The 14220-nt window shown below is 32.8% G+C and overlaps 1 protein-coding gene across 3 annotated transcripts in view; it reads left to right on the top strand.

Annotated features, from left to right (window-relative positions):
* The window catches only part of WAPL (WAPL cohesin release factor), an 85058-nt gene extending 71217 nt beyond the window's left edge, over window positions 1-13841 (top strand). For all 3 annotated transcript variants that reach the window (XM_074296392.1, XM_074296390.1, XM_074296393.1), the window contains exons 11-20: window positions 1051-1162; window positions 1759-1856; window positions 3056-3132; window positions 4126-4301; window positions 4674-4789; window positions 5079-5240; window positions 8865-9072; window positions 9533-9621; window positions 10962-11057; window positions 11397-13841. In XM_074296392.1, the coding sequence (XP_074152493.1) occupies window positions 1051-1162; window positions 1759-1856; window positions 3056-3132; window positions 4126-4301; window positions 4674-4789; window positions 5079-5240; window positions 8865-9072; window positions 9533-9621; window positions 10962-11057; window positions 11397-11462 (1200 nt within the window). In that variant the 3' untranslated portion in view covers window positions 11463-13841. The remainder of the gene's footprint in view (window positions 1-1050; window positions 1163-1758; window positions 1857-3055; window positions 3133-4125; window positions 4302-4673; window positions 4790-5078; window positions 5241-8864; window positions 9073-9532; window positions 9622-10961; window positions 11058-11396) is intronic.
* Window positions 13842-14220: the final 379 nt, after the last annotated feature.

Raw genomic sequence — 14220 nt, 5'->3', positions numbered from 1 at the left:
GATCATGGCTTTCAGGTTGTCCAATATTTATTAAATTCTTTTTCAGTACATTTTCCAGATCAGCTGTTTTTCCAGTGATATTTACATTTCCTTCAAATTTTTTTTTCTTTCTCTTTTGTTTTATTGTTTCTTGCTGTCTTGTGGAATTATTAGCATTGACAATTCTAGTTAAAGAATTATTTGTTAAACATTTGTCCCTCCTTTTCTATTTAGTTGATTCTTTTTAAGAACTTCTCTTCACTGAATGTCTGTACATTTTTTTTCCATTTGGCCAGTTCTTTTAAAGGAATTCTCAGGGGATTTTTTGCCTTTCTTACCATTTGAACTTATTCGGTTTTTTAAAATGTTATTTTATTCCATATATTTTTGTGCCTCCTTTATGAAGCTATTTTTTTTTTTACTCTCCTTTCACCCTCTCTTGCCTAATCTTTCCTCCACCCTCAATTTTAATTAAGCTTTTCCAAGAATTGCTTTTGCTCTTCATACCAGTTTGTTTCCATTTTTGAGACTTTGCATGTAGCCTTTTCAACATTGTCTTTTCCTGAACTTGGGTTTTGCTCGTTCTTAACATCCTAGTAACTTTCTATGGTCAGGTTCCTTTTCTACTGTTGTTTTCTTACATTTTTTCAACTTATTTCTTGAGATAATTAACATTTAAGAAAGTGAGAAAGGGTCCTCTAATCTTTTGACTAGTTGTCCAGCTTCATTATTTTCTAAGTAGATAGCTACAAATCACAACTTTTCAGTAACAGGTTTATTTTTACAAAAAGGGAGCAAAATAGATAAAAGGTGCATGAGGAAAAACTTTTTTTTTTTAACTTGTAAGTAATGAATACAAGTGAGTGTTCACGTAGAATGGGTTGTATTTTTCTTTTTCTTTCATTAAACTTTTTCTTCCCCTATCATTCATTCTGTTTAACATTAGTAGTATTTTATTGTGTCATTTCATGCAAATGTTATCTTGCATTTATTTTAGTCTGTATCAGTAATAATTATATATGAAAATTATTGCTAAAATACTGTGCATTAATAATAAATTCTAACTTTCAGACAGGACATTTAGCAATGGAGACATTATTGTCGCTTACTTCAAAGCGAGCAGGAGACTGGTTTAAAGAAGAATTGCGCCTTTTGGGTGGTCTTGATCATATTGTAGATAAAGGTATGGTAGACATTAATTTTCTGTAATGTTTAAAATCTTAATTAGGACCAACCTACAAAGGAATGTGTTGTCACTTTGACTATGTAAAAAAATTTTTTTTTTTTAAACAAACTAAATTAAATAGATAACTGACATATTTTGGAAAGCTCAGTTACTACATAATTTACCAGTAGTTTTGGTGATTTTGATCTCCTAATTAGCAGAAAATGACACATTTTCATCACATTGAAATAAGAAATATCTATATATGTTTCATCTTCTATGTTCCTGAAAGCAAAAATACTGTGCTAAGAGTTTCCCTGAAATTCTTTTAGATTTCATAAAAATCTGTGATGGGATGAATTGGGAGTATAACTCTTAAGGATCCCTCCCAAGACAGTTTTAGTAATGCATTATGAAATTTGTTTAAAACAGGTTGCTCTTAGACCTACAAATGAGTTTAATATCTGACCTAGTAAAGTAATTATATAAGTTAATCTCACAGATAAATCCTTGGATTATATTAGTGAAATGCCAGTGTTATTAGTAATATGAACATGACTTAAATGTATTAGATTTAGAAGTCTGTATTTTCATTTCCTCCTGTTTTTTCATAGTAAAAGAATGTGTGGATCATTTAAGTAGTGATGAAGATGAAGAGAAACTGGTAGCTTCGTTATGGGGAGCAGAAAGATGTTTACGGGTTTTAGAGAGTGTAAGTATAAGGGGGACAATATATTAATAATAATAATCTTTATGTGTGAATTGATCAGAGAAGTTTGCCACATAATTTTATTTTTATTTCCAAAAATTTATTTAGTAATTAATAGGCTGTGCATTATTAATTGAACATTTAACTGTTTTGTTGTGGCCTAATATTCCAAGTCCTTATAATTTTCTTTTAAAAACCATCAGGCTTGGGAGCAGCTAGGTGGCTCAGTGGATAGAGCACCAGCCCAGAAGTCAAGAAGACCTGAGTTCAAATGTGATCTCAGACACTTAACACTTGCCTGCTTGTGTGACCCTGGGCAAGTCATTTAACCCCAATTGCTTCAGCAAAAATACAAAACAAAACAAAAATCATTGGACCTGATTACTAGCAATATCTGAATAGTAGAAAGGTAAAGGATTAAGGCTATGATATGGTACAAGAACCTAAATATAAGGCCCCACTACAAACCCTGGTCATTTCCAGCCAATTATTTTTCTTCAAGCCTCTTGTAAAGTAGACATCATATTACATATGATGTGGGAAGAATGGAGTCAATTCAAGCAGGCACCCATGCTTGCCATTTACCACTTTTTGGATCCCAAGTAAATTGCTTACTTGGACCTTCATATCTTCATTTTTAAAGTTAGGGGATTAAATTAGATGGCTTCACGCTTCCTAGCTGTGTGACCCTGGGCAAATCACTTAACCCCAGTGGGGGAGAGGGGGGGGGAGATTAGATGGCTTCAGAGATTCCTATGAATATATGTACTGAGATGTATCATTTTCTTTCTTTCTGATTTGAAATTGAGTGAGAATGGTTGCTTTTAAAATAATAACATTAAAATAAGTAATCCATTTTATAGAATGTCTGTTGAATAACATGGGGGTGTTTGAAAAATGGTTTATTTTCCAGATTATTTTATTTCATTAATTTCTAAAAAGTTCAATGTGGACTAACCCTAAGTGTACACATTCATAGGGTTAAATCAGTGAGCTTTATGAGATGCTGAACTTTGTTTTATTGTATTTTTATACTTTAACTCCGATAACAGCTAGCTAATCTAACTTTAACATTCATTGTAGATTTTGAATTTGTTGTCAGGGGAAGGTAGGTTTCAACAAATTCTTCTGTTTATCTAGCCAAATACCAAGCAAACCAAATCTGTAATACTTTATTAAATAATATGTTTTTCCCTTTTTAGGTAACAGTGCATAACCCAGAGAATCAAAGCTACTTGATAGCATACAAAGATTCACAGCTTATTGTTTCATCAGCAAAGTAAGTCCTAAAATAAACAGAAGAAAGCGCTTCTTAAATGAGAAATTGTAGGGTGAAAGAATAAATTGTTAATTTATTATTTCAGTAATTTATTCTCTTGTGATCAAACTCAGCAAATGCACTGGTAGGGTTAAAAACCTCTGCTGGCTATTTTTGAGTCCTAGTTTGTTGTCAATGATTGGAATGGAATTCAGACCAAATCCTATACATGTATTCAGGAGACTTGTTTTTCAGCTCTTTAATTGTGCTTTGTAAGCCAGGTTGAACTGGCATTGTGCATCCCGGGCCAAGTGCCCCTCAGTCAGACCTCCCTGCAAAAGATAAAGCCACCAACACCCTTCCTCACAACTCCAATTGCCATCCTCAGTCACCCCAATCTTGCATACTGACTTAATGTGCAAAATGCAGAAAGTAGACTGGAAAGGGTGTGGACTGAAATGAAAAAGAAGTCCCTTTAGAAAGACCACGCTAATGGAAGCATCAGGAAACAATCTTTAACATCTTAGGAAATAAAGATTAGAATATTTCTTAGAATATAATGGGATTAATCCTTTTTTCTTCCAGTCTGATTCTGTGCCTTATAAAATTTGCTGCTAGTGAAATGCATATAGTACTTGAGATATATTTGATAACATTGCTAGGTGCTCCTAGCCAAAATGGTAGGTATTATCAAGACAGTAAAGTGTATCCTAAATTATCCTAAAGTATATTTTGATTCTTTTTTTGTGTGTGTCACAGTTGGGTGTGAGGGATGTCATGTAGGATTCTTTATTGAATGCTGAATCTGTAAGGTAGCATAACAGAACTTGTGGGCTTATGGGAGATAGATTCAAGGAGATAAGTTAAGAAGAAATAATTCTTGAAAATGAGGAATTACATATATAATGTGTGTGTGAATAAAAATCTGCATTTGAAAGAAATTCATATGAAGGTATAATTTTAGAACATTAAAGTGAAATGACTTATATGATAGCTAATGTTTTTTCTTTTTAGAGCTCTGCATCATTGTGAAGAATTGATACAGCGATATAATCGCGCAGAAAATAGTATTTGTTTACCTGATAGTAAGCCTCTCCCCCACCAGAATGTAACTAACCATGTGGGTAAAGCAGTGCAAGACTGCATGAGAGCCATTATTGGTGTGTTACTCAATTTAACTAATGATAATGGTAAGTAGTCTTTACTAATTAATAGTATACTTTATTATATTTTATAGAAAAAGCAAATTATTTTCAAAACTTTTATTCATTTATACAGGAATTATCAGAAACAATAATAAACAGTAACTGTCTTTTGTCTTTTGGATAATTATTAGTCATTCTAGAAATAAGGGAATTTTCAAAACTAGTCCAGAAGATGAAGCAGGAATTTAGAATACACAGGTTGTGTCTCATATTCAGTGTTTTGAGTTATAAAAGGGTATTACATAAAAACTTAGATGTCCTGGCATTCTAATTTAATATCCATTTTAAAAACATTGATGTATTGTTTGTATAAAGGAAATGATGACTAAAAACCTCTTGCTTGCAAAATTTTTTCAGAATGGGGCAGCACCAAAACAGGTGAACAAGATGGTTTGATTGGCACAGCAATGAATTGTGTGCTTCAGGTTCCAAAGTTCCTACCTCAAGAACAAAGATTTGATATCCGAGTGCTGGTAAGAAAAAAATTCCATTTTTTAAAAACATGGAGAAAACTTGTTTTCGTGTAATGGAAGGAAAAATGCTTCCCCTTTGAAACCTTGTGTCAGTAAAATGTCAGAGATTCTTACTAGATTTTAAATGTGATTTTTAAAAAATTATCATAAAAAGTTTTGATAAAAATACAAATTTCAAAGTGACAAAATATCAAAATAATGGTGCTACAGTTGGCCAAAAATTAAAAAAGAATTCCTAAACTTGAGTTTTAATTTCTCTGTTAAAAAGAAAACCTTTTTATTTTTGCAGGGCTTGGGTCTACTAATAAATCTAGTAGAATATAGCGCTCGGAATCGGCACTGTCTAGTCAATATGGAAACATCAAGCTCTTTTGACTCCTTCTGTGCTGGAGAAGGAGATGATAGTTTAAGGATAGATGGACAGATTCATGCAGTTCAGGCTTTAGTGCAGGTAAGTGACAACTTCAGACTGCAAAGGAGATCTTACCAGTAATTTCCATTAAAATAAAATTTTATAGAATTTTCTATGGTTGCACCTTAATTTCTTCATTTGTTATATACATTTAATACAATATACATTTGTGGGATTGAAATGTGTTTTTTTTTTTTTTTTTTCGATTTTTAAATCCTACTTTTTGTAATTGAATTGTTCTTACAAATGGGATAGCTGAGAAAGTATATACAGTGTTATTTGAACCAATAATGCCAGTTTTGGTTTAAATATGATATTGTGAAGTTTTCATTTTCTTTGGACCATAGTCTCAAGCCTCAATGTTATTAATAGATATAATTAATTATAGTAGAATCATATAATTATAGTAGAATCATCTTTGATAAAGTCTGATATTGGTTTACATCCAAGCTCTTACTCTCTAGCTTTGTGACTTTGTGACACCCCTTCCTCTTCTATAAAATGAGGGGGTTTGAATTTAGGTTCCTTCCACCTCTAAATTTTCTTTCTGTATTAAAAGCAATGTTTTTTACAGTTAATTTTTTTGTTTTTCCTAAGTGGATGATCTTTAATCACTGTATTGTTTCCCTCTAAGACATAAACAAATATTGAATACCTTTTATATGTCTTGTATCATGATAGTCATTAAGTGAAGAAATAAAATACCTTTTCCTGCTCAATACCAAATCTGTTACTTAGGCCTGAAGAATATGGCTAAAGTATGTTGTTGTTTTTTAACCTAGTTTAATCTGAGAAAAGGCATAGAGGCCTTTTCCTTTTCCTGCATCCTGGAGATAGTATATTTTCCTTTTAGAGTTTTAAGCACTGTAGGATAAAATAACAATTTTAATAATAAAGATCTTAACAGTTTTCCCTGAAGTAGGCTTTCATCTTTCATCTAACTTTAGTTCCTTTTAAATCTTATTCCTAAAAGTCATCCCCACTCAACTCCTTATTCTGGCTAAGTACTACAGAGCTCTCTGGGAGTTTTCCCAGTTACACACCAATAACCCTATTAGAGCTGTAAGCAAAAGGTAGTCCTTGTTCTTTCTCCATGAAAAGTATTGGAGGCTTGTAGGTAGAAATTTTTTTTTTTTTTTTTTTTTTTTTAAAGTCAAAGTTAGTATCCCAGTGTGACTTACAAACTCATCAAATGGTCATCTTGGGTAATTGTGTAATTGAAAGTTAACTTGTGGGTTTTGTCCCCCATCCCTAAGGTCTTCAAAAATTTGTTCTAAATTCAGATACAATGCAATGAAATTTCAGCTTTAAAATTGTTACAATGCAGATCTTAGTAGACAGATGTGGGCCTCATAAGAGCTTGATGTTCATTTTGCAGACGGTGATCTTCGGCCACACTTTATAAGGAAATGCCTTTTGTGGTCTGGACCTCTTTGGTCCAGAAATAGCATAATTATATGCAAATGCCTTGACTTATTTCATTCAGAACTTTTGGTTCTGTATTTCTGATAGCATTTTCCTTTTTAAGGCTGGGGTCTTAAACTGAATTTTAAAAATGCATTTTATGACCTTTTTTTTTTTTTTTAACTACAATGAAAGATTATTGTTTAACCTGTGTTATTTACACAGCAGGACTTAATACCCACAAGGCATTTCTTCCCAGGTGATCCCCTGAATGAGGCTCACATGTTGCAGCATGGTATGGAAAGAGCACTGGACTAGGAGTCAGAAGACCTGGGTTCAAGTGCCAGCTCTGCCACTTACTAGCTGTGTGACCTTGGGCAAGTCATTTTACCCACTCTGAGCCTCGGGTTTTTTGTTGTTGTTTTTTTTTTTTCCCCCCTTTCATCTGTCAGATGGTCATAATAATTCCTGCCCTTATCTACCTCACAGAGTTGTGAGGATTAAGTGAAGTAATGTATATAAACATTTTTAAATCTTCTTACTCAGTGACAGTTAATTAGCAACAGCTAGTAGGCGTTCCAACTCAAGTACTCATTTTTGCTGTAAACCCCAAGGAACTTAAATGAAAAGTTAGTTTTCCCTCATTGGCAGAATCCCCAGGATTAAACTATGGGTTAGATAGCCCCAGATTTCCCTATCCTTCCCTATTTAATCTGTATTGTTATGAATTAATTTAAATCTATTTTGTTTTCAGGCTTATTACTCAATCTTCTTTTCCTCTAAAAGGCTTGGTGTACTATAAAGAAATCAAGTAGTATTTTCTTTCATTTGTCCTAAAATAAGGCCTTTTCATTGTCAAATTATTATTTTTTCATTTCTGTTTTTCCAGGCTTGGGTTTAAATGTCCTTTTTCTCCCCTACAAACTCTTCCTGGATTTATAAACTAATTGTCTTTCCAGTTTGAGGAGTTCTGGTTTCCTTAGTTTCTTCTCACATGGAAGCTAATCTCACCCTTTGGTTAGTTTAGTTGATTTTAACATTTCTAGTTTTGTTATTTTTTTCTTAAGATTTGATGAACAGAACTGCATGTGACATTATATCTTTCTATCCAAGTATATGCTATGGGATACTGTTTCCCCTCCTTGTTTTCAGTATTTTTGTTATATAATTATGTTTTTCTCTCTTTAGATTGTTTTTAGCATCAAATGTATTGAAGCTACTATAGAAAAATCGACTTCAATCTCTAGATCTCTTCACTGAGTGATAGCTGATAGCTCAGGAATAATTATCCATAAACAACTGGGGCTGTTCCCCTATTCCCCCCTAAGTACATTATTTTATACTTACTCAAAAGGAAATGTATCTTTTTCTGCATGATTACAAATTCTTTTGAGATCTTAATGTAATTTGTCTCCTTTGGTTTGGCATCAAATCCTAGATGAATTTTAATATCATCTTTTTTTATTGTTCACTTCCTTTCCCAAACCATTGATAAAAATGTTAATGAGATAGATCCCCAGGATAGCCTAATGATTCTCCATTAAACCCCTGTTCAGTCCCACCTTTTTTTCTGTCTTGAGGTAATTCTCTTTCATTCAAAAAAATTTTTAATTAAAAACAATTCATTTCAGTCCTACCAGTAATCAGTGTATTTATATAGAATAATTTTTGATATGGGGGAAACAACACTTAGATAAATTATATCCACTGGTTTTTCCTTATCTGCATGTTTATTCCTTCAAAAAATTCTTGTAACTTTGTCAAGAATGATTTCCCCATAAAGAAGCCATAGAATTGGATTATTCTTCTTTTATCTGGTCCCATTTATTTCATAAAGTCTAAGCTTACTTTTCTAATGTTTATCATATCTTGTCTTCGATTCTTATTGATCTTGACTTGTCTTAGGAACGTTATTGTGACCTTTCAGACTTGCAACAACAAAAATTCATTGGTTTTCAAAAATAACACAAAAGAATGAATTAAGAACAGATGAGTGCTGTTGCAGTATGGTCGACAATACACAAAGTGTGGATGCATTATCCTACTTATAATATGGGGTTTGTTTTGGGTTTTGCCCTGATATTATATAGCAGGAAAGCAAAGGAAAGTATCAATATCGTCATTCTTTTTCACCACTTAGTACCTTCATGAAATAACTTTATTTTAAATAATAGAAAATCTTTTAAATGCATGAATACATATTGTTGGGGTTTTTTAAGTGTGATCTACTTTTGACTGTTTTTAAACTATTTTAATCAGTTATTCCTCGAGCGTGAGCGAGCAGCCCAGTTGGCTGAAAGCCAGACAGACGAACTGATCAAGGAAGCTCCCACCACTCAGCATGATAAAAGTGGGGAATGGCAAGAAACGAGTGGAGAGATTCAATGGGTTTCTGCTGAAAAGACAGATAGTACTGAAGAGAAAGAAAAGAAGGAGGAGGATGATGAGGAGCTTGACCTCAATAAAGGTCTGTGAGAAAGATGAATGAACACTTTCTTCTATTATCTTTTTGTTTTAATTTTGAAAATATTTCCAATTTATGGCACACTCTTAAGGTCTAACAGCATATTTACAACTTTGGCATAGTACACGACAAATGACAGCTCTGCTTTTTAAGTGTGGAAATTAAAGAGTCCTAATTTGGCTTGTTCTTTCTGTAGCCTCCCATTATGCCTGGCTTCTGTAATCAGTTTGGAGTTGTACTTAATATAACAACTTGATATTGCAGCATTGAAGTTAGAAATGTTTGCCTCACTTTTTTGTTGTTGAGAAAACATTTATTTATTTAGGCAGCTTTAAAAATTGTGAGGGAGGTCTGTGTTATAATTGTGAGGGGAAGGATACTTAGATATTAGTAAAAATTTTTTTTTTTTTTTTCTAACACAAAATACTATTATTTTCTCAAGTTATTTTTAAATATTTTTCAGCCCTTCAACATGCTGGTAAACATATGGAAGACTGCATCGTTGCTTCATATACAGCACTGCTTCTTGGCTGTCTTTGCCAGGAGAGTCCAGTAAGTTATACAGTTCAATTTTTTTCTCGAATTATAAATTTTGTTTTGGATTGACAATTTTACACAATTTGGGAGTTTCAGTTTTTGTTTTTGTTTTTGCCATTTACTCTGACAAGAGATATTTTAGAATCATGTAATATGTGAAATGTTCAAAGAAAGTCAAAAAGGATTCAAATCTAGGCAGATTTCAAAGGAAGAGGCAATTTTCTTCTATAATTGCATGAATCTGTTATTTTAAATTGAGCTTCATTTCTTAAAACTTTTCTCCATTCAATCACCAAATCATATTCTTATCTTTTGTATCCTTTAGTTTCTTCCTGTATGCATTGGCACGCCCATTAGGCCAGATTCGTGTCCCCAACATGTAAATTATTGCCACGTAGTTTTCTGGTCTCTCTCTCTCATTTCTCCTAGCTCTCGTCCTTTCTGGGATAGCAGTATGAAATGATGACCCATCATAGGCTTATTAACTGTCAATGAATCCTCATTGATAATAGACAAACTTTAAAATTGCTTTGCCTGTTATCTTTTTCTATTTCTGTTTCTAACTTCAATGCTTGTTCTACCCTTTTTGCTTGATATTCTCTAAAGCCAATCCTGTGTTTATTACTTATTGTTGCTCAATATCATCTAAGAATATCATCCCTGCAAAATCTTGAGCTTCTTAAGTTGAGGAATTATGCTTCTTGTTTCTTTTTTTAGCTCTCCTGGTAATTAGGAACTTCTTACTTACTGAATTCTATTGCTAACATCTCTCCAGTGAATAAAGACGTCATTAGTTGTTGTTGACCAAAGGTTGAGGGCCTTAAAACTGTAGAGGCAATGTCAAATAAAGCAAGTGAGATGAACAGAAGAATTGCATGACAATATTAAGTGCCATAATAGATAGTATGCCATAATAGATAGTACTTTGGACCTGGAGTTAGGAAGATGCAAATTCTAATCCAGCCTCATGTACCTAGCAGCTATACGGGTCACTTTTTTCTTCTTTTGTTTCCTCCACTATAAAGTGAATGGAAAGAGGAAACTACCACTAGGTGCAGTATTTTTGCAGAGAAAAACCCCAGGTAGTTGACAAAGAATCAGAAACAGTTGAGCAACAACAATAACATGTGCATGTACTGTGCATAATGCTTGGGCTATGGAATTACTTTTTTATCTGTCAACTTAGCACCTGCTATTTGGGGGGACCATTTTCTATTTCCCTGAAATCCTGAACTAATTAACTAGTTGGGCTTTTGAAAATATGAACAGATCATGATTAAAACTATATATAATGTAATTTTATTTTGTATGTGCAGATACTTGTAAATATTTGTCAAATTAAAATGTTTTCACAGATCAATGTGACTACTGTGAGGGGGTACTTACCTGAAGGGGACTTTTCAATAATGACTGAAATGCTCAAAAAATTTCTCAGTTTCATGAATCTTACCGTAAGTAGCATATATTAAAAGTATGCTTTTCCTTTTCCTTTCTTAGCACGTCATGGACCTTTTAATACTTAATTTGTCAGTGCAAACTAAAATACTGTGGGCTATGATGAGGAATTAAAAGAATATAAGACAACTAGTTATTCTTTATTTTAGACTTAATTGTATGTGTGGTGAATTTTTCCATCTTGTGGACTCTGTCCCTTAAAATATTTTTCTCTTCAGAGTGTTATATTGAGATTGGACTGCATTTTTACTAACACAGTAAAATAGGAAGAAACTAAAATTCTGAATGCTTAATTTAATTCAGATCTCTGGTTTCTCTTACTTTCTTGCCCACAGTGTGCTGTTGGAACCACAGGCCAGAAATCTATCTCTAGGGTGATTGAATACTTGGAACACTGCTAGATAACTTCATTTCCGCTATGGGCACTCATTCCTGCTGGAGCCACCCTTAGACAAAGGAAGAAGTCATGAAAGAAGTCCTTGAAGAATACACCAAGAGCATTCATCTGTGTCATTCGTGTTCGGATTTTAAAGCTACTACCTGGTCTCTTAATCATGCATTCTGCATTTGCTAAATGACAGTTACTACATCAATCTGCAACTATCAAAAATGAGGGGTGAAAGGTTCTGATGAAAAAATTTCAGGCTATTAATGATGTAGTGCAGTATTTAAATGTCCATATTTTGGCAGGATTTACCCTTGCTCCCTTCTTTTCTTGCTTTGTCCTGGCAAGTATAAAAGCGAGAAAACTTGCTGCTGATAATGCAACTGCTGTGTATGTTGAGCCACTGTTATCATGCCAGCCAGGTGCAAAAGCAGCTTTGCTACTGAGTTATCAGACAGGTGTTGAAGTACATTCTGGACAGCAGCATAACTCCTTTCTTGAGTCTCATTTGCTTTTGCTTTTTTGTTGAATGAATCCAAAATCATAAAATAAAGCTTTTGTGTAATTTTGTGATTTTTAACTACTGTCTATATTTAAAATTTGTTGGAATCCAAAGAGGCAAGAATTGGATAGTTTATTTTTTTACTCTTGACCAGGTTCAAGTTGTTGGACTATTTTTCATTTCAAAGACCATCCTAAACCATAGAATATTACATACCATAAAATGTCATAGTTCTAGACGGCATGCAAGAAAATAAGCAATCCAACAGTTTGAAAGGGAATATTATATGAAAAATGCAGTAACTCTAAATGTTGTGCCCTGTTAAGGATAAAATGAAATATCATCCCAGGGTAGTTTACACTTAATTATAGGTTAAAAAAATCTTTGAAACACTATTCTGTTTCAAGGGCGGACTCTAGATATATTTTATAATGCGCAGTACAGTAGATATAAAGAAGCTAAAACACCAATGGAATTCATGTTTCCAGATAACATTTCTATTAGTATATTCTTCTATAGAATGGCAAAATCAAATGCATAAACATAAAGCCTTAAATTGCTGATTTAGAGAAGATCTTTTGTCCAAAGTCTAATTCATAGCAAAGCATGTTTGAATACTTTCATTGAACACAAAATCTCAGAAAATGCATTTTACATGTTTAAGTTTGGAACATGGCAGTGATTTCTTGCTTTCATTATTATTCAGACCAATAAAACTTGATAACTTTTTTTTTTCTTTTAAATTAAGCTGGTCTCAAATATTTGCAGGCTTTCCAGAGATCTATTTCATCAACATTTTTTAAGTACCTATATAGGTAATTATATCATGTTTCTTCATTGGATTTATAAAACTTGAAGCCATAAAAAAAAAATATGAGTTCGGTGTGTATTGGGGAAAATAGCTGAAAGTCTAATCTTTTACCATTTAGACTTTGTTATTTCCTTGTATAAAGTTACAAATCTCTGCTCTTGTATCAGTGCCAGCTGTAATTATTTTGAATACAGTGGCTGCCTTCTATGTCTTCCTATTTTTGATAATGCAGATTGTTGGGGATTCTATAAGGAAGTAACTGATTAGAGGCAAATCCTGTTTTGCTTGTTTCTTCTTTTTCCTCCCTTTTCTCATCTAAGAACACATGCCAGTGTAACTTTGAAAAAAAAAAATTAGGTCATGTTTGCCCTGGATATAAAAATTTGAGAACAAATTGGTTTAAAATATGTATATGAGTAAATGATGATCACAGTATAAATCAGATAGATACTTTTTGTCTCTTTTGTTTAATTTTAGAATAATGTTTTTTCATTGATCTTTGGATTTCAGAAAACAGATATAGGCTAAAGTGACTAGTGGCAGATGGTAAGGAATAATGAGAAACTTAGAAATAATGAAGAAAATCAGGGCTAACTCCATTTCTCTGTTACACTGGTAATCGTTTTGAATGGGAATTGATTTACCTCAGTGTTTAACAGTTTTTGTTTTTTTTTTTTTTTTAAATAATAACCAATTGTCAAGCACTGATAGAAATGCAGAATTGGATGGGGGGGGAGGAGGGCAAAGTGGTCACCTTTGAACTGCAGTGCGTTTGTGTGTTTGGGACCCTCAGAGACCTCTGCATTCAAGGGTCCTTGAGGCTGACTTGCAAATTAACTAAAATTTTAAAATAACTTTTTTTCCATTGTAAATATTTCTGTAAATACTATCAATTGGAAATTAGAACAGTAGAGTACTTTTCTGAATCCAATCCTATTTTTATTTTATACAGTATTTCTCAGCTGTGATCTTTGGAGCAAAAGCCAACGGCAGGAAAAAATAGTTTGTACCAGTTTCATGAAGTATGTCTTTGGGTTTTTGTAAATAATTTTAACTCAAATAAAATTGCTACTTTCAATATATATACACATATATATGTAGTCTTTAATATAATGTCTATTTCTCTAAATGTTTAAAGGTTTCAACATTTCATTTAGGTAACACATGAGCCATCTACAAAAATATTATTGTCCTCTCTTTTCCCTCCAATTCAAAATTTTTAAATTTTAAAGAGAATTCTTTCTAAAATGTGTTTTTCTTCCCATTTCCCTTCTTTTAAAAATATATTCTGGGCATAACTATTGGGTGGTGAGTTTTTTTAGTATCAAAACCTATTTAATAGATAATGGTAATGGCTTTCAGAATTTGTTGAGCTTGGCTATTTTAATAGAGAAGGTGTGTGCCATTTAGTTATTCTATCTTTCTTCTCAGCTATCACATCTGGCAACATACCTTTCTCCT

This window comes from Sminthopsis crassicaudata, chromosome 2 (genome assembly GCF_048593235.1).
Source record: "Sminthopsis crassicaudata isolate SCR6 chromosome 2, ASM4859323v1, whole genome shotgun sequence".
In the NCBI taxonomy this organism is placed as follows: domain Eukaryota; kingdom Metazoa; phylum Chordata; class Mammalia; order Dasyuromorphia; family Dasyuridae; genus Sminthopsis; species Sminthopsis crassicaudata.
Note: the sequence above shows the minus strand (reverse complement) of the source record. Positions and strands in the feature narration are given on the sequence as shown.